The 27,232-nt window shown below is 37.4% G+C and overlaps 1 protein-coding gene and 1 pseudogene across 4 annotated transcripts in view; both read right to left on the bottom strand.

The window, feature by feature from the left end:
* The window catches only part of SENP1 (SUMO specific peptidase 1), a 53,487-nt gene extending 29,660 nt beyond the window's left edge, over positions 1 to 23,827 (bottom strand). Inside the window, exons 1-7 of one of the 4 annotated variants that reach the window (XM_087442485.1) lie at positions 23,604 to 23,827; positions 19,664 to 19,711; positions 18,085 to 18,215; positions 16,901 to 16,985; positions 15,698 to 15,739; positions 11,239 to 11,398; positions 7,301 to 7,472 (exon numbers count right to left, since the gene is read on the bottom strand). In XM_087442485.1, coding sequence (XP_087298611.1) covers positions 7,301 to 7,472; positions 11,239 to 11,398; positions 15,698 to 15,739; positions 16,901 to 16,985; positions 18,085 to 18,215; positions 19,664 to 19,667 — 594 coding nt within the window. In that variant the 5' untranslated portion in view covers positions 19,668 to 19,711; positions 23,604 to 23,827. Of the gene's footprint in view, positions 1 to 7,300; positions 7,473 to 11,238; positions 11,399 to 15,697; positions 15,740 to 16,900; positions 16,986 to 18,084; positions 18,216 to 19,663; positions 19,724 to 22,950; positions 23,532 to 23,603 lie in introns of those variants that run through there. The other 3 variants (XM_087442486.1, XM_014786401.2, XM_004428942.3) reach the window with 3 other exon arrangements.
* Positions 2,878 to 3,602, bottom strand: LOC147914748 (serine/threonine/tyrosine-interacting protein pseudogene; annotated as a pseudogene).
* Positions 23,828 to 27,232: the final 3,405 nt, after the last annotated feature.

The following is a 27,232-nucleotide window of genomic DNA, read 5'->3' as shown; positions in this document are numbered from 1 at the left end:
GATTTTCATCTCCAACATTTATTTATTTATTTATTTATTTTTAAGTCTCAACACTGAATTTAGGGAAAAGCACATACTCCATACTATTCATTCATTCATTTATTGACTTAAACACCTACTGTGCTCCAGTCACTAGTGACACTGCACTGAATAAAATAAAGTCCCTACCCTTGTGGAGATTATGTTACAGTTAAACGGCCTGACAAGCAAAAAACTAGTGAGGTAGTACGAAGAAAATTAAAGATAAGGGAATAGAAAGAGATGGAGAGAGAACAGCAGGAACAGGTAAGGCCTCTCTAAAAAAGTGGTATTTGAACAGAAACCTAAACCAAGGGAGGAAAAAAGTTAAGAGAAATATATCAGAGTATTCCAGGCAGAGGAACAGCAAATGCAAAGGCCTTAAGACAGCAATGTGCTTGATGTGTTCAAGGAATAGTAAGGTCAGTGGGAATCAGAAGAGTAGTAAGAGATGATAGCACTTAGCAGAGAACCCAATTACATAAGGACTTGTAACCACGGTAAAGTATCTGCTCTATACAGACCCCTGAAGCAATGGGCTGCATTCACTAAATAACATGCCCCAGTACTTATTTCTTTTAATCGTATATACAGTTTAATACAACCACTGATCTTCACAAAATAATTTTAATACTTTGTGCCAGGGATGCAGCATCTTGCACTGTGACATTTCAATGTGTGCATAAGCATTTTATTCAATTACAAATGTATGTTAAAAGAAAAATGAATTAAGCAATTATCTATGCAAAGGTAAACAGGCACTACGTTTTTTTCTTCTTGAATCATTTTTTGTTACAAAGTAAATTTCAATTGCACTGTCATGAGTATAATGTTACTGATCTAATAAGATATACCTTGGACTGTGAGGTATGACAACTCCTTATGAGAAAGAGCTACCCTTAAATTTGAATAGCTGAGTGATAAGAAAAGGTAGAACTAGTTTAGTATTTGGTGGAAAAATAGACCCAAGAGAAAAAACAAATTTGCAATGTGCTATATGAAGAAAATAAACCCCATTATTTTATCCCTTAGACATTCATATTGTATTCAAGATGTTGGCGGTCCTCTTTTCTAGTGTTTGTGAAGACACTGTTTACAATATTGGGTGTACTTCAGTGACAGCACAAAAATTACAATGGATAGAAAGAGATTATCAGGTATAAATTAATATCAATGACCAAATCCGTTGTTTTTGGCTATTCTACTAAAAGGGATATGAGTATTTGAGAAACAAATTTAAAAACCATAATTAAAATAAATGCTTCTTTATTAAAACCTAAATTTGCTATTATGAAAATTCTTTAAGTGGATAAGTCTAAAGAATAAAGCATCATTACAGATTATTGGATTGTAAGAAAGATCTTTGCCAACCAACTCCATAGTGATCTATATATAGGAAAGCTGTGTTCTGTGGCACTTTAGTGAGTGGAATTTTTGAACATCCTCCAATGTAAATCTTGACTCCACTTTCCCACTACACCAAATAACCTAATCCATAATACCATGGGGTTAACAGTATGTTGTTTTCAGGGGTGGTAAAACAAAGAGAGGGAAATGAAATCAGAAGAGGAATACTACCTGGGTCAAGGCAGTTACCTCTTAATCAACCAATCATTTTAGTTCATTTCCACTGTTCCACCACACTACATTTTAAAAAGCTTTGACTGAATTATCACATCATAGGGAGGAAAGTAAAGCACACAAACTGGTGTAAGAGGTTAATGTGCATACCAAGGAAATGTGAAAAAGTATCCCCATCACATAAAAACCTCAAAAGAACACTGAGAACAAACAGAAAGAAAAGAGAAAGGATCTTTATGGTACACTAAATACTTCAACCATAAAAAGTTAAAAACACTTCCCTCCTCCCTCACACCACATAGCCAAACGTTTTCTTAGAATAAATTTTTATACTTATACGTAAAACATGAAGAACCAAGATGCCATTAAGTGACTCAGCTAATTCAAATTACGAGAAATCTAGATTAATTCAACGCAAAGAACTGATGTTTTAAAATCAACTTACACAAAAAGTCACCCACAAATCATTTTCCCTAATAAATATATCTTCAAAGAAAGGTTCCATCTGAGCCTGGACAATCTCACAGTCATTATACAACATAAAGTGAACAGAAATAGATGTTCCATATTCCAGATAATTATCTGAGGTCTCTTCAAGCCTCATACTTTCAGTTTAAACTAACTTATGGTTTAAAAAAGAAATTACAGAAAAAAGATTAAAAACTTTTCACTGTTCTACATGTTAATTTGGAGATCACAACAATTTATCTTTTTTTTAAAAAAGACAATGATGCAAGGTACTTTTCTTTTTTGGGTTTCATTAAAACAAAAAACACTGGGTATGTTACACTTTATTTGGAACCATCGCAGACAAAAAAAAAGATAATCTAGGCAACTCTCAAAAGAACATACATTAACACTTGGCTTTACCAAAAGAAAATGCAAAGATGTAAGTTACTTAAAACTTCAAACACAATCCTCTTTTGGAGTATCTGGTCCTATAAAGTAAAAGAAAACATCTTTCTCTGTACATTATTTATTAAACTGTTTTCTATTGAGTAAGCAAATTAGGAAATTAAGAGGAAAGGAAGCAATAATTGGATAATATGTTAAAGTAAAGGAAGTTGGCTAATGTTATGTTTTAAACCTAATAAAGGACGAAGGAAAGTTTTAAAACAGTATAAGGGTTATTAAGGTGCTGATTTCTACTAAGAAAAAAATGTGACAGATTCTTGTATTTAGATGCGTCTGTAAGAGGCTCCATCATAAAACTGAACTGTAAAATTATGAAAATTTAACAGAGAATGCAAATTTTAGCATACCAGTAAATCCACCTGTTATAAATTACCCAAATAACTTCATAAATACCCCAAGTCTGATTTTGTTTAAAGTAATAGCTTTATACTACATAAATAAACCTCAAGTATAAAAAGTACACATCCTTATTGGATAGTACGGTCCTTTTACATTGCCTTTGAATCAGCCATCAGCCAAGTGGTGGTACAGCTACCACTTGTGTATTTCCAAATTCTTCTTCTTCATGAATTCTCTTCAAACCCCTGTTGTAAGACTAAATAGTGCAGTGGTGACATCATCACGTTAATTTTGTAGATGGCTTCATATTCCTGAAGGTGATGGACAAATCCAGCAGTAAGATTAATACATAATTTGCCTTCTTTAACATAAGCAACTGCATCTCCCTTGGAGATCCCAACACTTCCATGGAAAATAACTTTTCCTCTAGTTTGTAAGCTCCCATCAATAAATTCTTTTGTCCCAGGGAAAAAAATTATTTTAATCTGGATTATCTGTAATATCCAAGACTAAATACCTAAATAATCTGTGGAAAGTTTGATTTAATCAAGTTTGGTCCAATATTTTGTCTTATTCATAGTATATGGGTTATTCCATGTTTCTGTACCACAGATGACTTGCTTTGCATAGCAGAATATAGACCTAAAAACAACTGAGGCAAAATTTCCTGCATCTTGTTTCAAAGGACAGGTTCAATCCTTCACCTCTTCTTCACACTGTAGAAGGAAGGGGAACTCCAGCTTCATGTCCTCCACTGACCCAGCCTGTGGCCTGGAAGACTGGTGGGAAGGATAAAATTATCGCGCCAGCCCAAGTCCTCAGGCTGGAAGTGGAGGCAAAAGGAGGAGGGGCTGAGTAGTCCAAAGGACTGGTTGGCTAGTGAGTGAAATAGTGGGCTTATAATGAATAGACAGTCTAAAGGACCCTGGCAATCCCAGCGGCACCACACAGAGCAGTGGGGGTTTGAAAGGCCTGTATCCAGCTGCCATGCTGTCGCCTTCTCCTTCCCCACAAGTCTCTCTGTACCCCGTAGGCTGCCTACGCTCCAGCAGAAGCACAACCCTCACAATTTCAGTAATTAAAAAAAGAATTATTTATGTATGTAATAACTAATACATACACGGTACTAAGTTCAATAGCACAAAAGGTACAGTGAAAAATAAATCTCCCTTCCATAACTTGCTCAGCTCTCATCACCAAAGACAACTGTTGACAGTTTCTTGTCTATCCTTTCCCTTGCTAAATATGATTTATTGGTTCTGCCACTCTCTGCTTGAGTATTTTAGATTCAATACAAACTTAAAATAAAAAAATGTACAGCATTTTTACTAACCATTTCACAAATAATCAAGTTTTGCCTCCTAAGAGATCTTCATTACCAAATTATACATTTAGCACATACTGCCATACGCTCATGTGCCACATAATATTTCAGTCAACAATGGGCCCATATACAATGGTGATCCCATAAGATTACAATGGAGCTGAAAAATTCCCATTGCCTAGTGATGTGGTACTCCAGGAGTAACAAGTCATGGATGACCCAGCTCCTCTTCCAAGATGCCCTCCTGAATTGCTATGCCAGCGAAATGAAGAAGTACTGTTTGTAGGATAACATACCTTTCAAGATTTTGCTTATTGTCGATAATGCTCCTGGACATCTTCCTTTTATTGGCAATCTTCATCCCAATATCAAAGTGGTGTTTCTCCCTCCAAACCCCACCTCCTGGATCCAACCAATGGATCAAGGAGTTACAGCAGATTTTTAAGGTCTATTACCTGAGGAGGACCTTTGCCCAGCCTATTGCTGCAACTGAGAAAGACACTGATCCAATTGTAGGAGGATTCCAACATCTATGACTGCACCAAGAACCTGGCTTGGGCTTGGGGCAATAGCACGAAGGAGTGTATGAAGGGCATCTGGAAGAAGATATTCAAGAGGTTCATCCATGACTTCAAAGGATTTGCCAAGGATGAGGAGGCTGCAAAAATCAACAAGGCTGGGGAGCTGGCCCAGTGGCACAGCGGTTAAGTGCACACGCTCCACTTCAGTGGCCCGAGGGTTAGCAGGTTCGGATCCCAGGCGTGCACTGACGCACCACTTGTCAAGCCATGCTGTGGCTGTGTCCTATATAAAGTAGAGGAAGATGGGCACGGATGTTAGCCCAGGGCCAATCTTCCTCCGCAAAAAGAGGAGGATTGGCATCAGATGTTAGCTCAGGGCTAATCTTCCTCACCAAAAAAAAAAAAAAAAAAATCAACAAGGCTGTGGTTGAGAAGGCAAACAACTTTAACCTGGGTGTGGATGAGGATGATATTGAGGAGCTCTTAGAGGTGACTCCTGAGGAACTCATGAGTTGTTAGAACTGGAACAGGAACACATAGCTGAAGAACAGGCAAGAGAAAAGGAAACTATAGGAAAAGAAAAAGAACTCCCAAATTCACAGTGAAGCATTTAGCAGAAGGTTTTACAGACCTCAACAAGCTCCTTAAAAAATCTGAAAACTGAAAGGTTTTCATTAATAGAGAGGAATGTTCATGGTGTGCTATCTGCTTACAATCAAACCTATGATGAAAAAAAGGAAACAAACCAGGCAAACCACCAAAGACATATTTCTGAAAAGAGTGACACCTCCTTAAGAAGAGCCTCAGGCAGGTCCTTCAGGAGGTATTCCAGAAGAAGGCATTGTTATCATAGGAGATGGCAGCTCCAGGCACGTTGTTGCCCCTGAAGACTGTCCAGTGGGACAAGATGTGGAGGTGGAAGACAGTGCTATTGATGATCCTGAGCCCGTGTAGGCCTAGGCTAATGTGTGTGTTCGTGTCTTAGTTTTTAATAAAAAGGTTTAAAATAAAAAAATAATAAAAAATTTTAAAAATAGAAAAAAGCTTATAGAATAAGGATATAAAGGAAGAAAATATTTTTGTACAGCTGTACAATGTGTTTGTGTTTTAAGCTAAGGTTATTACAAGAGACAAAAAGTTAAAAAAAATTAAGTTTATAAAGTTAAAAAGTTACAATAAGCTAAGGATAATTTATTATTGAAGAAAGAAAAAATTTTTTTAATAAATTTAATGTAGCCTCAGTGAACAGTGATTATAAAGTCTACAGTGGTGTACAGTAATGTCCTAGGCCTTCACATTCACTCATGACTCACCCAGAGCAACTTTCAGTCCTGCAAGCTCCATTCATGGTAAGTGTATAATACCAAGGTAATGGTATACAGGTGTACCATTTTTTATCTTTTATACCACTATTACTGTACCTTTTCTATATTTAGATACATAAATACTTACCATTGTGTTACAAATGCCTACAGTATTCAATACAGTAACATGCTGTACAGGTTTGTAGCCTAGGAGCAATAGGCTATACCATATAGCCTAGGTGCGTAGAAGGCTATACCATCTATGTTTGTGTACGTACACTCCATGATGTTCACACAACGACGAAATCGCCTAACAATGCATTGCTCAGAATGTATCCCTGTCATTAAGCGATGCATGACTGTATTCTTAACTTCACGATCTGTAAGCTCCAATGGGCAAGAATCCCATCACCGTGTCGTATAACAGAAAGTATACCAGAATAGATTCCTTCCGAAAACCTGGGTTGCAGGCTGGCCATTTACCAGTTGTGTGACCTCTGACCTTTACTTTCCAAATCTGTAACATGTGGATATTACCTCATCTCTACCTATTCCACAGGATTAAAAGGATTCAAAACAATAATACATGTGGAAAGCACACTGGAAACTCCAATGCTGTATAAATGTAAGGTCATTATTATTCATTTGTATCTCTACAGCAACAAGTCCAAAGCCGACCAGATACATAATAAATATTTAATTGAACAGGTATAAGTACACTTCCTATTGGATAAATTATATGCTACATTATATTTACAGATTGATTTTTTCCTTTAGGTTTACTGAATGAATATAACAACCCAATTGTCAACAGAACACCTTTCTTTTGGGGAAAGTCTGACCTCAAAGATCTTATTCATAATGAAAGGAGGTAAATTATCTAGCTGGCTTCTTAATTTTTCTTCTATATTAAGGAAAAATCGTCCTAGGAAGCGCAGGTATTTTATTAAATCCAGCAAGGTTAATAGTTTTCCCACATGAAACAAGAGTTTAGGAAGGATCCAAAAAAGAGCAAAGAGAGATAGATGTATGAGAAGCCATTCAGACAATAATGAAGATTGTCTGCTGTCCAACAGGAATAGAAGATGGTTAAGAAAAACAATGAAGTCCTGCTAAAATATCTCTCTAATTTCTTTAGAACAGAAGATAGCACTCAAAACAAGTAATTAAGAAAGAAAAAGCACAGAAAGGATTAAGTAAATGGTACAGTCAATAAACATCTAAATCAGAGGGAACAAATGGCTGAATGTAGGGAAAGATTCTAACCTTTAGTAGCTTTTGTTAAAAGTTCTCCTTACCTCTTCCACTGTACTAACATGTCGCCTCTGAGTTTTCTTGGGGCTCAAAAGGTTTCGACGACATGAACCACTCCAAGATGGACTTGGAACAGGCTTAATAGGAAAAGATTTTTCATATGCAGACACATGGCAGTGATGGTTTGACTTTCCCATAAAAGTGTTTGATAATACACTAAAAAAAAAAAAAGAGTTTATAAGAAAAGATAAGAACAGTAAGAAAATCTAACCTAGTGATTATTTTAAGAAATAACAAAAACAAAAAATTAAAAGGTAGAGTGACAGATGTACCATTTGGGGGAAATATATAAGAAATGACACATGGGCTGCTGAATCAGGTTCTGCCACTTAAGAGGTCTTAGATCGCCAAACTATATAATTATCAAACACCTAAAATTGTATTTCCTAGCTTCACAATCTATAAGTTCCTTTGGTCAGGAACCACAGACCTGTGAGGTATGACAGAAAGCATCTCAGATTAGACTGCTTCAGACATCCTGGGTTCCAGGTAGGCTGACACACATACACTTTCTATTTACTCCTCATAGCCACCTCTGCCAAGCCCTTTGGAGGGAAGTATTTTAAGATTAAATATGCAAAAATGAATAAAGTTGAAGCCTCTCAACTAAACTTAAACTTAATTTAAAAATTTTCTAAAAGACCAACAGAGGGCTCCCACCCCTCATTAAAACAACCACAAAGCTTTTTATTAGGCTGCGTCACTCGCTATGAATTCTCCTTCCAGCCTCACTACTGACCTCCTCTGAAGAACTTTGTTTTTGTTTCTTCATACTATTTGTACCTCAAATAATGAGAAAAATTGGCAGGAAAAATATTTTTGTGAACTCAAAATCCAGTCTTATCTCTAAGGCCAGGTTAATAATTTAAAGTTTTTTCTATGAGCTCTTTTTCATCTATCATTACCCAGCAAGTTTGAGGTACCTGCTCTCAGCATAATGAATTTTCTCTCATTTTTTTTCTGAGGATGCAGAATAGAGATATAAAGCTGACTAAGCTGAATTCAATGAAATCAACTCTTCAAATCAGTATATGTGATCTGGATCCAAATGAATCAGACTAGGTCTAAAGAAAATCAAAAAGTACATATACTCACTCTCTCTAACTGTCTTCAAAATCTAATGGTTTCTATCTGTGTTAGAGTGGGGAAAGGAGCAAGGACTCAATTTCAAGAACAGGTTTATTTTCTTAGGATGGGTGAATGCAGCTAGGAAAAGATAGCAAGGGCAGTATAATTTCTTTGATGAAAATATTTATGATAAATTCCCCACAATGTCTTGTATTTATGCTTCGTATGGTGTGTGTGTGTGTGTTTTTAACGCAAAAGATGCTTTTGTCTAAAGAACTGTCTGAGGGCATTTCGCGATGCCAGAAAGCATGGGCGCTACCAACAATTACCAAGATAGGGTCAGACACAGACATAAGCTTGACAGAGCTCCCATTGGCCAAAGTTGTGAGAATGTGAGCATTAAAAGAATAATGATTGTAGTGGATTGAAACACACTGAATCCATAATGACACCAAAAAAAGAACAGAAAAATTCATTTGAACCACATGAAGTGGCTATTAAAAGAAAAAAACTTACCCTGAAAATTGGTAATGAAAAAGCAAGATCTAATCAAATGTCCTGCCTTCCCAGTAGGAAATGTATTTCAGGGTAATCAAATAGCCCCAGCTAATGAAGGGAAAAAAGCTCTTCTTTATAGCAGAGTGCCAATTAAAAAGCATAGAAGAAATGATAAAATTAGAAAAATATTATTTCATTAACTTTAATAAAATTATTATCAGGTCAAAGGGAGTCAAAAGGTACAAACTTCCAGTTATAAAATAAATAAGTCAGGGGGATGTAATGTACAGCATGGTGACTATAGTTAATGATACTGTACTGGGATATTTAAAAGCTGCTAAAAGAAAGTAGATGTTAAAAGTTCTTATCACAAGAAAACAAATTTTGTATCTATTTATGGTGATGGATGCTAACCTAGACTTACTGTAGTGATCATTTCACAACATATACGAATGTCGAATCATTATGTTGTACACCTGAAACTAATATAAGGTTATATGTCAATAATTGTTTTATTATTATGAAGTAAGGATTATCAATTGATATGAATAACTGTTAGGCTGATCTGAAACTGTTCATTCATACAATGACAAAGTAATATCATTTAGATTACATTCTAGTCACAAGGGCGAAAAAACCTAACTGTACAATTAAGGACGAGACTGTTATCTCCCTAATCCAGAAGCCAACCCAGCATCACTAATGATAGGAAACCAAGATATTGTAGGTTTTCTGATGTGATGGAACACAGCATCAGCTTTTATTCAAGTCAAAAATCTAGTTTACAAAAAATACAGAGGATAGAGAACAAAACAATGATACTATAAGGAAGAAACCTGTCAAATCCAAAAGGTGCAACGTTATGCAGAAAAAAGTCATGTCATTAAAAAAAGGGGCTGTTCTAGATTGAAGGAAACTTAAGAGTGATAGCTACCAGATGCAGTCCTAAGATGCAGTCCTAGATTGGATACTGATTTGGACAAATTAGCTGCAAAGGACGCTTTTGGGTCAACTAGGAACATTTAAATGTAATTCAGTTAGTGTACGTGATAAAATTTACTGACTGTAAATGAGGAAATGATTGACTTAAGAGTATGCACAATATGAATGCTTTTTTTAAAAAAAAATGTGTAAATGCAGACAGAAACATCTGGAAGGATGTGTACTAAGATATTACAGAGGTGATCTCTCTGGCTGATGGGAATATGATGTTTTTATTTTTGCTTATCTGTATTTTCTAATTTTTTACACGGCACATGTACTGTTTCTGTAATAATGTTATTTTAAAAAATAACAGTATGACATCAAATAAAAAAAGCAACCTGCCAAATGATGCATATAGAATATCTTTAATGAAGACAAAATAATATTATACATTTTATAGTATACAGAGCATTTATATCATGCTATATGAGTAAGAGAGAGTGAAAGAGAAACAAGCAGAGGAAAAGGTTTGGAAGGAAACACACCAGGGGCAGGGAATAAGATTGGAGGTAGTAATGAAGAGATCTTTAGCTTTATCGGCAATGTTCTAATTTTTACAATGTGAATGTATTAATGACTTCTTGTATAATTTTAAAAAATATTAAGAAGTGAGGAAGACCATCCTCGGGAGTACTGACACATGATTCCAGACTCCACATGCTGATAATCATAAAATAAAAGCCACCTTGTTGGTTTCAATCAACACTAGAAAGCTTCAACTTGACTAAGCAGGAAATTAAATCATCCTATATTTCTAAAATCCATCACCAGAGTAAAATTTAAGTAGTCATAAATACTATTTTAAAAAAGAAATATTTTACTAATATAATATAGTACCCGAGGGAAAAGTTTCTAAGCCAAACTTCCTCTGACTTTAATAATCAGTATAAGCTTGGTGAGGGAAAATGCAGGGCTTATGAATTTGGGCTAAATAGGATAAAGTTCTTTGTGACTTTAGGTCTAGTTGACTAAGGCCATAAGGTGCACAGCTGCTTTGGTTTAAGTCAGGTCTCTGCTCATATGAGAGCCTATAAAATGTGCTGGTTTCTTTGCTACTGAAGTTGCAGAAATTGACCAATTCTCACTTTAAGACTCATAATAGCCATACTGATCCCGAAGGCTCCCAATATACTCATATCCACCAAGATTTCCTTCAAAACTCACTCTTCTAACGATAAGATTTAGCTGTCACCAAAATTCAGCACTAAGTAAATTAAAAGTTGAAAGTTTAAAATGGATTTGTCCATACTTCTATGGTTTAAAGTTCAAAAATGTTGTTCCTCTTTTAAAATGCCAAAGTAACAACTATCTTATAGTCATTTTCTCTTACATCAGAGGAAGGGCTTGTGAACTAAGCAGCCAGAATACCTACCTTGAGGTCTTTCGGGTTTCGAGGTAAAGACTTCGGCTGTTTCTTGATTTTTGTAAAGTTGAACCTGATGCTGGGGTGGAATTTCTCCATTGGCCATTTGCACTCTGGCCAAAGGTTCTTAAGTCTCCTGAGCCAAGAAAACTGTCTGAGGAAGGGTTGTCTAAAAGAATAAAAGTTTGAATAAATTAAACAAATATCTACAGTGGTTCTCCATATGACTGTAACCATGTCCAACATTGTATTCCAAAGTAATGTGGCATATCACCATGTCTCTCATGGAAGAAAGATCCCAGTCTCAACTGCCAGTAAAGTCTGCAGTAAGGGAACTTCTATAAACTATAATTGATTCAGCCATACTAACCTGAAAATTGATGAAGGAGCTGAATCCTGCCACAGCCATGTGCCTTATCTGCATCAATGTGACTCCGTGGTGTCCACCAAAAGTCAACATTTTACCCCAACTATATCTTGCAAGCACTCCCAGGCCTGGGCCTGAAAGAAGGTAGGCCAGACCAGTAAGAAAGCAGGTGGAGGGCCAAGGAGAATTGTAATTCAAATGAACAACAGTTATTGCTTAATAAGCAGCTGGTGTCACTTTCTTGTTTTTAATTACCATGTTCACAACTCAGAGGCTCTTCTAAGAGCAGAGATAACCTAACTGCTGCTTATTCTGGCCGGCTTACGGCAGGAATGACCCATCATATGCATCTGGTTCTGGTATGATAACCTTCAGCCACTTAATGCCATAATCATCAGACATATCAATACTCTGATGCTTGCTATTGCAATCAGACTAAGTGAGGATTATTTGTTTATTATTTGAATTTTTTGACTTGTGGCTTATAAGCTGGGATGATAAAAATCTCTTGAAGTTTCAGCTAGAAGTAGAATAATTTCTATATCCCCAATCTCCCTTCAGCAGGATTGAATAATTTAAAACAGCACCTTCAAAACAACTTCAGTTGTTAGGCTACGGAACTCTGAAGAGCACCAGTGGAAAAATGAGAACGATAATTCTCTACTTCCTGAATTTTTGTCTAATGCCAACATCATTTTGAAGATCATCTTTCAAAGCATACTACTATAGAACTTTGCAAAATATCATATATTTATGTTAGTTAAAATATTTAATGTAGCTTTTGATACTCTATCCAAAAAGTAAAGCAGCCAACAAAAATACAAGTTATGTATTGTGTTTTTTTTAGTTGATCAGGTTTATCAGGATTTAAGGTAAATAACATAGAAAAAAATCACCAGTCAGGGGGGTATTAGTACCAGTTGATTCACCAGTGTATGAATCTAATATAATAATTAAATTAAAATTTACTTTCAAAATGAATTATAACCTTTTTCCTTTGCAATCAACATCTATGCTTAGCATCTATTACTATTACTTTAAGGATAGAGACATGAGCCTAAGGAAAATGAGTGTCATTAAAGGACCAGAAAATTATCTTTAAGTGCAAAGTAATAACAGTAGAAATCTTTGTCTCTCACACTTTTTTGTTAAAATTTGATTAGGGAATGATATAACTAGAGATGTCTACTTATACTTGAGGAGTAAGGCTACCAAAAATGCAAATTACCCTGACAGGTGTGAAATCTGAGACTAAAGATAAGCCAGAGTAGCATCCTCAATGGCATTTGACAGAGGCTTCAGCTTTAAAATGCAATGGAAAAGCACAGAATCAGGCGGTGTTTAACCAGAATAAGGTGGTTCCATCCCCACTCAATGAATCACTGATAGTCCTCTATTGCTGATGTGATCAAGCAAAGCCAGACAGGGACCAACGGGGGGCTGCAGACACTTTTTTTAGTGACAGTTTAACCTGGTATTCTGTCATCATTAAGAAATCAGATTACAAATGCCACAAATAAGATTACTTATTATGTGTACAGACACACACACAAAACTATATGGAAATACCAAAAATTTAATTTTGGTTGTGTTCCAATGACAGATTGATGGGTATTTTTCTACTTTACTCCACAAATTTTCTACAAGGACAGGCAACACTTTTAAAATGGACATAATGAAATAAACTTTAGATTTAAAAAAAAGTGTGTCAGGCAATCACTTACTATGAAAGTAACCATCAGTTGCTCCTGTTAACTTTTGGATTTATTTAGTTATTGTAAATAGCAGAATGCTTTAAATCATCTTACCTTCTGAATGCCAGTTTGGCAACCTAATTTAACATATTTCCTAAGGATAAGACATTGATAATGATTCTAAGCATGAGCAAAATCATTTCTTTTCATCTTAATCTATTTTTCCTTGTTTAGGGTATAAAGTTTTAATTTTCTTTCCACTTGTGCTCTTAACAATATCAAGAGGTCCTGAAGTCTGACCAGCACTGTTATTAAAGTGAAAGTGTTGCATTTTCTCTGCTTTCTAAAATTTTTTTTTAAAAAAATCAATGTTTTTAATAGTCTAATCTTGAGTGGATTAAGAAGCAGATTTTTAAAAAGCTTGCTATGGAGAGGCAGATTCAGTAAAACAGTAAATGGGAAGCTCCAGACCCTAGATTCTAAAGTTTGGGGCTTTCCTATGTTTGTTTTCATCTTGGTGGAGGAGAGTACAGCAAGGTGAGAGAGGAGACAAATGCCAATATAGTCAGAAGGAGAAGACTAAGGCAGGTAAACTGGGGACCCCCATCTAGCCCAATCAAAAGGAAAGGCTCGGGGTGACTGACCACAGAAATCAATGTGGGGATTACCAAAAAAGAAGAGATCCAAAGGAGATAGCAGAGATGAAATTACACAAGAGTTGCAACGAATTGGAATGGGTGTGGCAAAGGAACGAAGTTAAAAAAAGTACACAGTAAAAAGTAGATTTGAATTAAAGATTCTATTACAAGAAAAATGTATACAGACCCTCGGCATTCAGATTTACAATTCTGATTGTTAAGGAGCCACCTTGGAGGTCTGCGACATACCATAAGTTTGTCTGGTCAGGGACTAGATGAAATTTGGTAAAGGCACGAATCTGAATCTTCTGCTTCAGGCTGTAATTTAGAGAATGTACCTAATAGCTCAGCAGCCTCATTTCAATATGGCTTTATTATTCACTGCTGTTATTCTCTATTCATCATCATGCATACAGTAACTATTATGAACTAATTTTTTCTTCTTTTCCTAACAAAATGGCCTTCAGGTGAGAGAGAAACCTTTGGTATAAGATTTTGATATGGGCATCAACTTGTGGTATGAGGACAAACACAGGAAAAACATAACTCAAGAATCATGTAACTGAGTAGAAAGCCAAGAATCTGGTTAAATATCACCATAGTCAAGAACATGAGGATTTGAGACGATCTCAGATACATCCTTTGTGAATATCAGGGATCTACAGAAATTTAAGAGAAAAAAACTATACATATGCAAATGTCTTTAAGTCATGTTATTTATAATAGCTGAAAATGGCGAGAGTGAAGGGGACCTAAACCATAGGGAAAATAAGGAAGCAAATGAAGGCACATGCCCATTATCCTAAATCATAGCCCCTTCGGTCCACTTGTGTTTCTGATTTAAAAATTTTTGGAATTTTAGAAAGATAACCCGGTATATACTATTAATGCTTCCAAGTATAATCTGAAGCAGCACCCTATAATCAAATATACTGATATAGCTACAGTGAAATGTACAAATACTCATATCTACAGAGATAAATAAAAGACAAAATATAAATGGCTTCATGTCAGTTCATGTAGGTTTTGCCAAGAAATGAATTTGGGTCAGGTCAGGTTTTGATACCAAACTAATTGTGAAAAAATTTTTGGTTTTCAGAAATTTTTGGATTTTGAATTGCACATAAAGGATTGTAAATATACATATCAATTCCACGGATTATTAGAAATCAATAGAAAAAGGTAAATATGAAGAATAACATGTAAACAGATGGAGAAATAAAAATAAAAATACTGGGCTGAAAAAAGATTATACGTATCGAATCATACAATGTATACCATGCATGCACACAAAGATAAAAATCAGAAAAGGTCACAGAGTTAAGCAAGAGTAGAGTTATGGTCAGGAGATTTTGAGTAAAATGTTATATATATAATTGTTTATCATTAAGTAATTATTTTAAACTAAAAGCAAATACTCTGTCCAATGCTAAATCAGCATATGAAATTATAAGCAAACAGAGTCTGAGTTCAAATGAAAAAATTAATGATCTGATTTCATTATCCACTCAACTGTCCTTCTCCTAAGATTAATAATGAGCTATCAAACGAGATTTCAGGCTCTCTGCTCATCAGAAAGGCTTTTTCAATAACAATGATGGCAGAGTTACTTTCTGAGCTAATTAATTGATTTTTCTATACAAATTATGCACATATGAGGTGGAGACCATTTCCCATCCCATGAGAGGAAATCCAGTGCCCAGAGTAAAGTACCACCCACCTAAATGACATTTAAATATAATATAAATCTAAAAGAACATCATACTAACGTCTTTTTAGGGGAGGAGATCTCATCTTGCTGACAAAGAATCCTGAGGAAGCCAAATAACAACAATGATTATTATTTGCATTTCATATTTATTATCTCAATTTATCCTTATAAAAATCCCATTAGGGGCCGGCCCGGTGGCTTAGCAGTTAAGTGCACGTGCTCCGCTACTGGTGGCGTGGGTTTGGATCCCGGGCCCGCAACGACGCACCGCTTCTCCGGCCATGCTGAGGCTGCACCCCACATACAGCAACTAGAAGGATGTGCAACTATGACATACAACTATCTCATGGGGCTTTGGGGGAAAAAAAAAGGAGGAGGATTGGCAATAGATGTTAGCTCATAGCCAGTCTTCCTCAGCAAAAAGAGGAGGATTAGCATGGATGTTAGCTCAGGGCTGATCTTCCTCACAAAAAAAAAAAAAAATCCCATTAGGGCAAATTCAATGGTATTACTAGTATTCCCATATTTGTGGGGAGGAGATTAAAGCATGAGGAGTGAAAAGACATGAGAAGACCTCTATAATCTTCCTGGGTCATACTGCCAGGAGGCTAACCAACAAAAAACTCTGTTTCCTTTCCCCAAGACAGAGGCAGAAGATCACTGGAAATCTAAATCTTAGGAAGGGGGCAGATGAAAAGTCAGGCAGGCCGGGGCTAGGAATAGCCTAGAGAATGCTGACTCCTGTCATGGATCACAAGTGGAATAGGCAAGCCCTTGAGTATGCAAGCATGGCTGTGGCAGGTGCTAGATACAAACATGTTAATATTTCCTGCCCTGATGGAGGGACAAGCTTGGGTAGAAATAAATTTTCAGGATTCAGTTTCAAGCAGAATAGAAATAGGCTAGCTCTATGCTTTAAATCAACACAAAACAAATATCCTTTACATCACATACACATATCCAAATAAAAAGCCAAAAACAAATTGCTTTTTACAATGACATAACGAACAAGTAGGAGAATGGATTTCAAAAAAACCTTTCCATTAGAAAATATTTGGTTGAGACTAGATCAGTAAAGTATTATAGCAACCACACACACACACACACACACACACACAGAACTTATTAAAATGATATTTTAGTGGAGTAAATACCATTTTGCTTTTGATAATGTTTTTACTTTTAGAGATGGTAAACAAACAATTTGCTAGGAAGAAATCTGGAAGGTATAATTGCCTTGACTCCAAGTAGTATGTCATACCTGAATAATAATTTGGATTATAAGCTGCACTTCTTGTAGAACATGTATAAGATCGGTCCAAATTTCCTTGCCTGTCAGGTAAAATCTAAACAAAGCAGAAGACTTTTCTTAAATCATATTTTTGACAATAAAATGGAATAAAAATTTATACTAGGAAAAATGTATCATTAAACAAGATTATGACATATTTCAGAACTCGGTATATTTATATTTATATATATTATAAATAAATAAAACTACATACTAATAAGAAAGGAAAACACATAGACAATCTGATGAAAAGACCGAGGCTTCAAGGGGAAAAATGGGCAAAATATCTGTTATACAACTTGATTCGAAGAAGGCTCATTTGAAGGCAAATATGCATTTAGTATATCCTGTTCTGAAAGCTAGTTATATCATATATCAGAGGCTGACAAAATCAACCTGGTTTTGATTCTTTTGCTAACTTTACAGAGACTAAGTTCTTAATCAGGGTTAGTGCTGCATCTCAGTACAAATTTGGAAATGTGTAGATATATATTCAGTTATCAGAACGATTACTTGGAGCAGATGCTACAGGCATTTAGTGCCGAGGGGCCAAGGATGCTAAACATTCTGCTATAGTTGCGACAGATTCACCAGCAGAGAACTGTCTCCTCCAAATTAGTAATGGCTTTCCTCCTGAGAAAGACTGCTTTATTAACAGTGCTCCTCAAACCTTAAGGTGCATATAAATCAGCTGGAGATTTTTTAAAAACTAGATTCTGATTCAGTAGGTCTGGGATAAAGCCTGAGATTTTGCATTTCTAACAAGCTTGCAGATGAAGCTGCTGCAGCTGGTCCTTTGAGAAACTAAGCTTTATAGCACAGAGAAATCTCAGAGCTACTGTATATTTACATATTCCCCCTGCACCCCCCATTTAATGCACTAGTTTAAAAGAACACTAATCCATGTATAGGTAATTGTAATATTCAGAGGAATAGTAAAGAGTTTTCTAAAAGGTACAGTTCTCAAAGAATACATACACAGCCTGGTTCTTGTCCTAACTTTAATATATCAAATAGAATTCCAAACATAAAAATTATTGATTCTAGAAAGGTTATATATATGCTTGTACTTTTGAGTGTGGCATTTAAACTCCATCAGATAAAAATTTAAGCCAAATAATTTATTAATTAAGGGAAGGAAAATTATTCCTAACCTGATGGTCAGACAGTGAAAGCTGGTCCTCTGGGAAATCTGTTTGTGACAGGAGATGGGTTTTGAATATGGAGTTGTGGTTCACTAAAGTTACTTCTCCAGCATCCATCCTCATCCTATCAGCAATATCATCTGGGGAAAGAGTCTAGATTAGTTCAAGTCACATAATTCTTCAATAACTACTTTCCTATGAACTGATATTTTCACCTAATAAAAATGATTCCCAAAGAACAGCCCTACAGTCAAATAAAACCTCTCCTTCATAACTAACCACTGGCAAGAAATCTCAAAATGTCATTGTCAAAAAAAAAAGGTACCCATGTGCAGAAAATGGCTCATTTGGCATTCACTGAGATCATCTACCAAAGAGTTCAAAACTTGTACAAGTATAAAAAGAGCTTAATTCAAAGTTATAAAAATAATGCAATTTTCCCAAAAGAAATTTTTGAATGTTTTAACTACAGAAAAAATCTTAAATATCAAAAAAATGGGGAAAAAATTTCACCATTCAGACATAAACACTGTTAGCAGTGATTTATTTTCTGTTTTAACTCAAAAAGGTGCTATAAAAATTAATCCAACTGCAATTTTTTTTTCAGCAAAAAGCATATTTTATTCCTACGGCTCTTAATAGATATCAGCTCAATTACTATAATACTGTGGCAGAACCTTACTTTATAACCATTTTTGAGACCTTTGTTACTATAAAAGAACTATAATAAGAACGAATGAGAGTAAGGGGACTCAGTGACTTACACTGGCATCAGCAATAAGAGAAAAGGGAAACAACCAACCAGGGGAGAGAGAAGGTGGACTAAGCAAAAGGAAAAAACAGAAAGTAGAGAGAAGACTAATGTGAATTTAAAAGGAGTATATGGAATGTCATAAAATCTAACTGTATAAATTTTTCAACCTATTCCTAAATTGGCTACTAGTCCTGACCTAATATCGATCCCCTTTACAGACATAAAGTACTATGAATAGTGGAAAATGTTCCACTCACAATTAATTCTCAATGCCACTAGCTAAATGAAATTAAAAATTTACCTTAATCAAATTATTTATCATATAGAAGGCAGTATAACATAGTGCTAAAGAACAAAGACTCTGGAACCAGGCTGCCTGAGTTTAAATCCTAGTGCTGCCACTTATAGTTGTGTGACCCTAACCAAGTTTCTTAACCTCTGTGTCTCAGTTTCTTGTTGATATAATGGGGATAATAATAGTACCTATCTTGTAGGTACCATTAGGTATCCTTGCAAGGCAGCTGTAAAAATTAAATGAATTAATATATTTTAAGCATTTAGAACAGAGCCTTGCACATAGTAAACGTTTGCTAGTGTGTATTTAGCTTTCTCAATACAATAAATGAGAAAATGCTTCCAAACGACAGTATGAACAATGTCCCAACTAAAAGAAAAGTGTTTGGTATACATTATTAGGATGAGATCTCCCTTAAAATTATTACTAAGCACAAAGACGCAAAAACTGAAAATGTTAGGAAAACCCATTCTTTCTCTGCAGCTTAACCAATAAGAGTAACTAAAAGGATAGAAGGACTGCTTCATAGTCAGTCTTACCCATGTCAGGTCTTTTCACATCACTGACTTTAACAAAGATACAAAGTCCTGTAAAAGAAGACAGAAAACAGAAAGGTTACATACTGAAACATCTACTTCAAATAATTACAGAATAGGAAGCCACTCAGAAGTGACATTTGTGTTCTTAGTGGAGAAAAATATAGGGAGGAAAGGAAAGCTGATTTCATGGGAAGAGAATGGAAACTAAAACTAGCCTGAGATAGTTCCAAACATTTCTGCAACCCATGCTATACTACACAGAAATTACAGACTATCCACAGAATCATAGAATATTATAGCAAGAAGCAAGTTGGAAGAGCCAACCTTTTGGAGATTAATTTGCATACAGTCATAAAGTTAGTTAGTGACTGCACTGAAATTACAACCTAGAAATTCTTCCAAATCCACTGCTCTATTACTTCATGCTAAACCATTTTACAAACAAGTGATAGATCTTGTGGTGGTCCCATTGAGACTTCTCTTTCATACATTTTATTCCGTGGCCAAATATTCTGCAGACAATGGAGGAACACTTCTCAGTTAGTACTAAGTACTTTCTCCCTCATCATTAATCAAACTGCTACAAATCAAGGCCTCTTTGCCTATATGAAATTACTTCTCCTCTGATGTATCTAATTTTCCCAGAAAAAAGAAGTTAAAAGCCTAGTTGCTTGGAACTACGTTAATAAACATATCCTTGGCACACATGCTTCTTGGCAGATTTCCATGAGGAGGAGACTAGGGATGGTAATAGTCATGGTTATATATTTTCATAATCTGATTTACCACCATATTTTTAAAAGATTGAGCACTTCATCAAGTACATAGCAATATCAGGGCTTCAATCTGCTAAGGAGACTGGATGATGACAGGTATTCTTTACAGTCCCAATAACGAAGTGCACACACCAAGGACGGCTGCTTGAGCTTTTCTTGGCATAGCTACCGACCAAGCAGAGTAATCATCTGATTACCCAGTCTTGCCAGGGAGGAGTCCCAAAGAATTTAAGCCTTAGATTTAGGTTTCAAATGTTTCCAAAGGCTTAACTTAACAAGTCTTCTACATGGAAATTCTCCAGGTTATTCTTTCTCCTTCTTTCTTTTTTAATAAATAAAGCAGAATTTCCTGGGTCTCAGATTAACGAAAAAATCCTATCAACCAATAAAACAGCAGTGGCTTTTTCCTATTTCACTCTTTCAGGCCATTTCATAATCGTCATCACTAGCTTCTTCTGTTGTATTAAGAACAACGCCAATTTAAAAGCCTGGTGCCCAGTCGAACAAGCCCAGGTTACCTTCCTTTGCACTGCTGAGATAGATGTGAAGAGGGAAGCAAGTAAAAATCAAAGAATTTTAGAAATTATGTCCAGCGGGGTTAAGTGACTTGCTTGAAATCACACAGATGGGGCAAAAGGAAGAGAAAAATCCAGGTATCCTAATTCCCAAGCAAATGTGCTTTCAATAAACACTACAAAACTTCACATCCTTTAACATATCCTCATTTAAGGATTCATACACTTTGGCAAGATAAAAGTAATTCCTAGCTAATTCCTAGCTAATAAAACAGCAGTGGCTTTTTCCTATTTCACTCTTTCAGGCCATTTCATAATCGTCATCACTAGCTTCTTCTGTTGTATTAAGAACAACGCCAATTTAAAAGCCTGGTGCCCAGTCGAACAAGCCCAGGTTACCTTCCTTTGCACTGCAGAGGGATTCCCCTCTGGGGAATCCACACTGATTTATAACTTTAATAATTAAAGCCCCACATTTACATTTTAATACAAATATATCCAGCTTCTTCAGCATGCTTACGGTACTTTCTTTTTGCCACTTTGCAATTACATTGGGAGAAGGGCTATTTTACCCTAAGATTCCACATGAAATGCTGGATCTGGAACCGTTGACACCACAAAATTCTTGCAAGCATAAGATTTTTTTGCTTTTAAGAAAATTATTCTAATAATTCACTTCCTAGTTCACATGGGTCAGTTAACTCACTGAACGAACATAAGCAGTTACAGGTATTTAGGGGAAGTCAGGTTAGTAGCTGCACACAAGATAATAGGAAATGTGAAAGGAAAAAAAAGACAGCAAAGTCCTGACAGTAACAGAATGTAACAAGTACAGTAAAACATAAGTTTACCTATATGCAAAGAGGTGATTATCAAAGAGAATGTTTAGTGCTATGATGAAGTTACTAGAAAACATACATCGAGGAGAGGCATTGTACAGTTAGCTTAATCCAGGACCAAGATGTGGTTAGAACAATTTGTGATACGAGAAGGGTCTGGAAGTGATCATGAGAATCACCTTCCTCTGAACGCCCGAAAACAATTGTTTGTGATACAGTTTGTACTATATCATGCATTTGTTTTTGTTTTTCACATTTTTACATGTAACCTCTCCGAATTACACTCTAACACTTTAAACACCTGAACACTCTAACATCTTAAATACTAAGTACTCAACTTCTTTCATACACAAACATTTACCATGCATCAACTATATACAGCGTACTGGGGATACAAAGATGAATAAGAACTGGTCCCTGCTGTAGAGAAGTTCACTGTCTCCTGGGGGAAGCCAGATCCATAAAGAGATGCTTACAGCAAAGCAATAAAGCTGGTGCAATTGGCAGGAGGTGTGGGAGCCATGGGAAGAAAAGGCAAGACTTCCAAAGCAGTAGTCAAGAGTTACATCACCTCAGCCTGAAGTAGCAGAACCTGTTTTTGAATCCATTTGATCCCTCTAGATTTAACTCATCAGATGGGTGATATGAAGACCAGCTTTGCAGTCAGGGATAATTAATTAAAATCAGGTAAAAATGAATGAGGCTTCCAAAATGGGACTAGAGTGGAAAAAAAGAAGGGAATCTCTAAATTATTAGACAGTTAAGGGATCATGCTTAAAAAGATGCTTAAGGTTTCACTTTAACTGTAATTTCAAATTTAGTGTAATCTGTATTTCAACACGAGTCCTCAACACAAATTATAAAGATTTAGGAGATGGTGCCATCTACTCCATCCAGAATATCCGATTAGAACAATGACCCTAAATCAAATAGCAGGTAGCCTATGAAAAGGCTTTATACCAATTTTACAAGAATCACCACCACCCCAAACGTAAGTGTACCAAACGTGGAGAAATGACTTTAACAAGGCTGACTTGAAAGTGATAAAGGAGCAAGTTATTGCCCACAAGATAGTGGAAATACTGCAGAGGCGCCGATAAACAGAAATCACCAAGCTCAGGAGAAACTGGGCTTAGACCCACAGAGATCACGTCAGGGTTGAGCAGGAAAGAGACGGTCAGGGGAATTACCAGGCGGCGATGAGCCAGGTAAGCAAACTGTGGCCGGTAAGGGGATTTTCATAACCCGGCAGGAGGGTCCGGACGTTTCTTGCTGGTGGTGGCACTACAATATCACAGCTCGGGGAGACACCACAGAGTGAATGAGTTGGAGAAATGTTTACGGGAGACGCAGAAGTAGCTGAGAAAGGGCGTTCGGGTCTCAAGGAAGGCGGGGGGTGAGGCAGGTGTGACGGAAAGCCGAGCTTCCCGGGGAAAACAGCCTGCCCCTGAAAGAAGAGCCTGCTTTGGCGGGAAAGCTCCGAAATCCCAGCCGGTCTCTTCCCGGCAAGCAGGGGAGATGGGGCCTGCGGGAGCGGCGGGGACACGGCCTCTCCGCCGCCCCGGAGAAGGAGGCCTGAAGGAGCGGCCTCGGGAAGCCGAACTAACGGCCGCCGGCCCCACCGCGGCCGGCCGACAGCAGGGGGGAGGGGAGGTGGTCCCAGGGGGCGGGGCAGAGGGAAAAGCGCCGTCCCCACAGGCATCCCCGCTTCCGCCCAGCGCAGCCCAGGCTGCCGGGCCCGGCCCGCACCGCCTCCCGGCCCGGGCTCCCTCCATCCTCACCCCTCCCCCAGCTTCCCGCCGCCACTCACCGAACCGGAACCGGCTACTATGCGAAGGGGTTTCCGGCCGGGCGCGGAACGCAAAACCCGGGAACCGCCGCGAACCGGAACCGCCTCCACAACACCGGAAGAAGCGCTCGGTGGCCGCGGAGGAGGGGGGTGGGGCGGGGGGGGTCAAAGAGCAGAGTTGAGGACCCGCGGAACGCTTGCGCAGTGTGGCGAGGCCCGAGAAGCCAGGGGAGCGTCTAAGGCTGTAGTCACAATTTCCCTCTTCCCCTTTCAGTTTGGGCTTTTTCTCGTTCCTGAAATACCGTTAGTGTGCCCTTCGTCCTTCGCTTTTCTCTGTTCCCTCGACCCCCTCAACCGCCGCCTTTCTGGTTCCGCCCGGCGATTTTTGCTTATGTTCTGGTTGCCATGGCAGCTTTTCATTGTGGCCTTTGATCTTTGGGAACCTGTGGCCACTTTGACAGATGTAGACCTGAAAGCTAAATCGAGCTCAGGCTATATCGTGTCTTATTGAGAATCACAGATCTTAGTGCTTGTAGAGGTTATTGGATATATTTTAGTCTGACAGCTTCAGAGAAGTCAAGACTTTTCCCAGACTTGTAAAAAGTGCATGGCAGATCTGGGACTAGGAAACAAATTTCTTCACCTGTAATCCAGTACTCTTTACACCACATTATCCTTGATTGACTGTTCAGGGGGAAAAAAAAGCGGCTTGGGATTAGGTTAGACTCTGGAAACATGTAACCTTCCAGAACTCTGGAGGAGTTTGAAACACTGGCACAGGTGTGAGAAAAGCTATTGGGGGTCCACCAGAGATCTACTTTTCTGAGTAGAAATAGGAAAGGACCCAGGAGTCTGACCTCTGAAGAACTAAATGGCCCTGGTGTTGTTCCTACAACCGAATTGATTAACCTGTAATCTGTGCGGTACTTTTTAAGAGAAAATAATGGGAAATAATATGTTTGTTCATTCAGACTGTTTAGCAAGACCTTCAACTTGGTGTGATTCTGTGTAGAAGTCATGGGAAATGCTTCTGAGTGGGCACTCTAGAGCCAGCTGACAGCCAGAGTCTGAGCTCAGACTGAAGAACGGAAGCCTCTGGAAGCTCTCAGCCTTTTAGATACTTTCAGCAGCTGGGAAAAGGAGATGCTTACTGAGTTCAGGGGATCTTGCCCTGTCAAATGTATAAAATTAGATTATTTGTATCACTTTATATGCTGATATCTTATACCATCAGGTCCCAAGGCCTATTAGTATTGAGCATACCTGGTTCATGTCAGTTTTGTCCATCTTAATCATTCCACAGATCTGTTCATTTGGATTAAACTCTGTCTCTATTTCTAGGAGACAGCCATGCGTAAAGAGGAATTTCATCTGAAATTTTTCATGTGTGTGATTCAATCTCGCCAGTTAGTCAGGACTCCTCAGAGAACAGGTACCATTGCCTCCTGATCATACTCCAGTGACAGATTGGGTTCTCTTGCAGGAAGTCTCAATACAGGATGTGAGACTTACTAGTGTAAATATAGGCTTTAGGGGTCAACTGACCTTGTTGATTCCATCCCCACTATGATAGAATATTTGCCACTGAGTCACATCTTTTCCTTGTACCAGTAGATTTTGGTGAGCTTTTCGCCTGGTTTGTGGGGGTAGACCCCAGGCAGATAAGGAGGACTTGGGAGTTGAGGGAGAACAAGATGTATAGCCCATGAGCTGACAGTTGATTTCTCTGTCCTCTGTGAATTATTTCAACCTTTCCTAGCTCATCTGTGGGAGTGCTTGTGGCCCTTGTAATTGACTCCCCAAAACCTGTAAGACAAATAGAGTCCCAAAGAAAAATGGCCTTCGCTTCCACCCCAGTCTCAAAGTATCTGGTTATGTGTTCTGCTTTTCCCCCGTTTATGTCAAAGGAGTGGAACCTTTTGAGGTAAGAGAGTTGTTGAGAAGAGTCATCACTTCTCTAATTTTTCATTGGATTTATGGAAAAAAGGCACTGGACAGATGAGGGTCATAGAGAAAATTAAAGAGAATAAGAAGCAGTCCCTTCCCTGAATCCCTCCTTGAGGGTGACCTAGAGATATTGCTTCTCAGCTGGGGAAGCTTCAACTTCCAGCGTGCTCATACAAAAGCCACCACCTGAGACAGACGCCTTGAAGAGTCTAGATGCTATGGATGATCCAGACACCATGGAAGGCATACATGTCTTGAAAAATGGTGAGGCATGTGGTTAAACGGGGGGACGAATGTGGAAAGAAGTATTGGGAAACGAAAAGTTTATTCATAGCATTATAAATTAGAATGGACCTACAAAATTTAAAATATGAGTTAAGACACAAGGGAGAGAAAATGTATGTGTGTGTGTATGAGAGAGAGAGAGGGAGAAGAAGATCGTCTAGGAAACTAGAAGGAGGTACAGTTCTCTCTATGAAGAATAGCTTGATTTAGTCAATAGTAAGTCAGTTGGCTCCCTCATAACTGTAAGCTACTAATCTGGTTTATCTTGTTATCAGCAACCTTGATATGTAAAAATGTGAGGATTAAATTAAGGAGTTATTTTATTATAAAGTGATTCCAAGTATTGTAAAAAATGTTCACCTTAGGAATCCATTTAATAACAAATTTCTCTTGTATATTTCAAGTAGCGTTCAACTCATAAGCAGTTTATGTGAAACTTCAGAAACACATCTCTGTGTTTCGTAACTTAAATACATCTATATTGGAGTCAGCTCACTGCAAATATTTATTGAGTTCCCACTATGTGCCCAATAATATGTTAGAAATGATAGAGAGATTGTAAAAAATGTAAATATAAGACAAAACCTTGTCATTGTCCCAATAGTTTACAGTTTGGAAATGTCTTAGAGATTAGTTCTTCCAACTCCTTATATTTGCAGAATAAATTCAGGTCTAAAAGGGTTTTCTTCAAGAAGTTAACAAATCCATTGGAGTAATCACTCCCACACCTATGAAATATATAGCAGTATTTATTCAATAATTTTTGAGCACTTACTATTTGAAGTCATTGTACTAGGCTCAGTAGGAGATGAGAATACACTTTCCCTGTCCCCCAGGAGTTGATGATCAAGAAGGGAGATAATATGAGACAGTGTGTAAGTTAAGCGCTTGATAATTTTGGTTCAAAATGTTGAATTTCAGCATTGATGGTATAGTGGTGAGCATAGCTGCCTTCCAAAATGTTGAATTTCAAAAGAGGACACCATAGAGATGTAGGAAAGGGAGCTTTACTGAGCTCCGGCATGTAGGCAGGGCACCATGGTCCAAGATCCAGTCCTAAACTTTGAAATGACATAAACTCTAACTTAATTCAGTCTCCTTAGTGTACCCAGAGTTAACCAGACTCACAAGAAAATGGTTTATATACAAGAATACCAATTTATTAAGTTATTGGAGCAATATATATCTATATATGGCAACTGTGTGTGGTCTCTGTCTCTTTAATAAGACTTGCTTTGCCCATGCATAAAAAGCTTCTAGGTTCAAGAAAGAAGCCTACCTGGTGGCCTTATCCTACAGTTTCCTGAATTCGTATCGATTATTTCTTATTTTCTCTTCTTTTCCCTTTTTCATTTTGCTCTATACCTAATACTCATCTCAGACCCCCTTTGCTCTGATGACCCATTTGGACCTGCGTC

The sequence above is a fragment of the Ceratotherium simum genome, chromosome 17 (assembly GCF_057802395.1).
Source record: "Ceratotherium simum simum isolate JZ-2026a chromosome 17, ASM5780239v1, whole genome shotgun sequence".
NCBI classification, from domain to species: domain Eukaryota; kingdom Metazoa; phylum Chordata; class Mammalia; order Perissodactyla; family Rhinocerotidae; genus Ceratotherium; species Ceratotherium simum.
The sequence above is the reverse complement of the archived record's forward strand: the minus strand, read 5'-3'. Positions and strand labels throughout refer to the sequence as shown.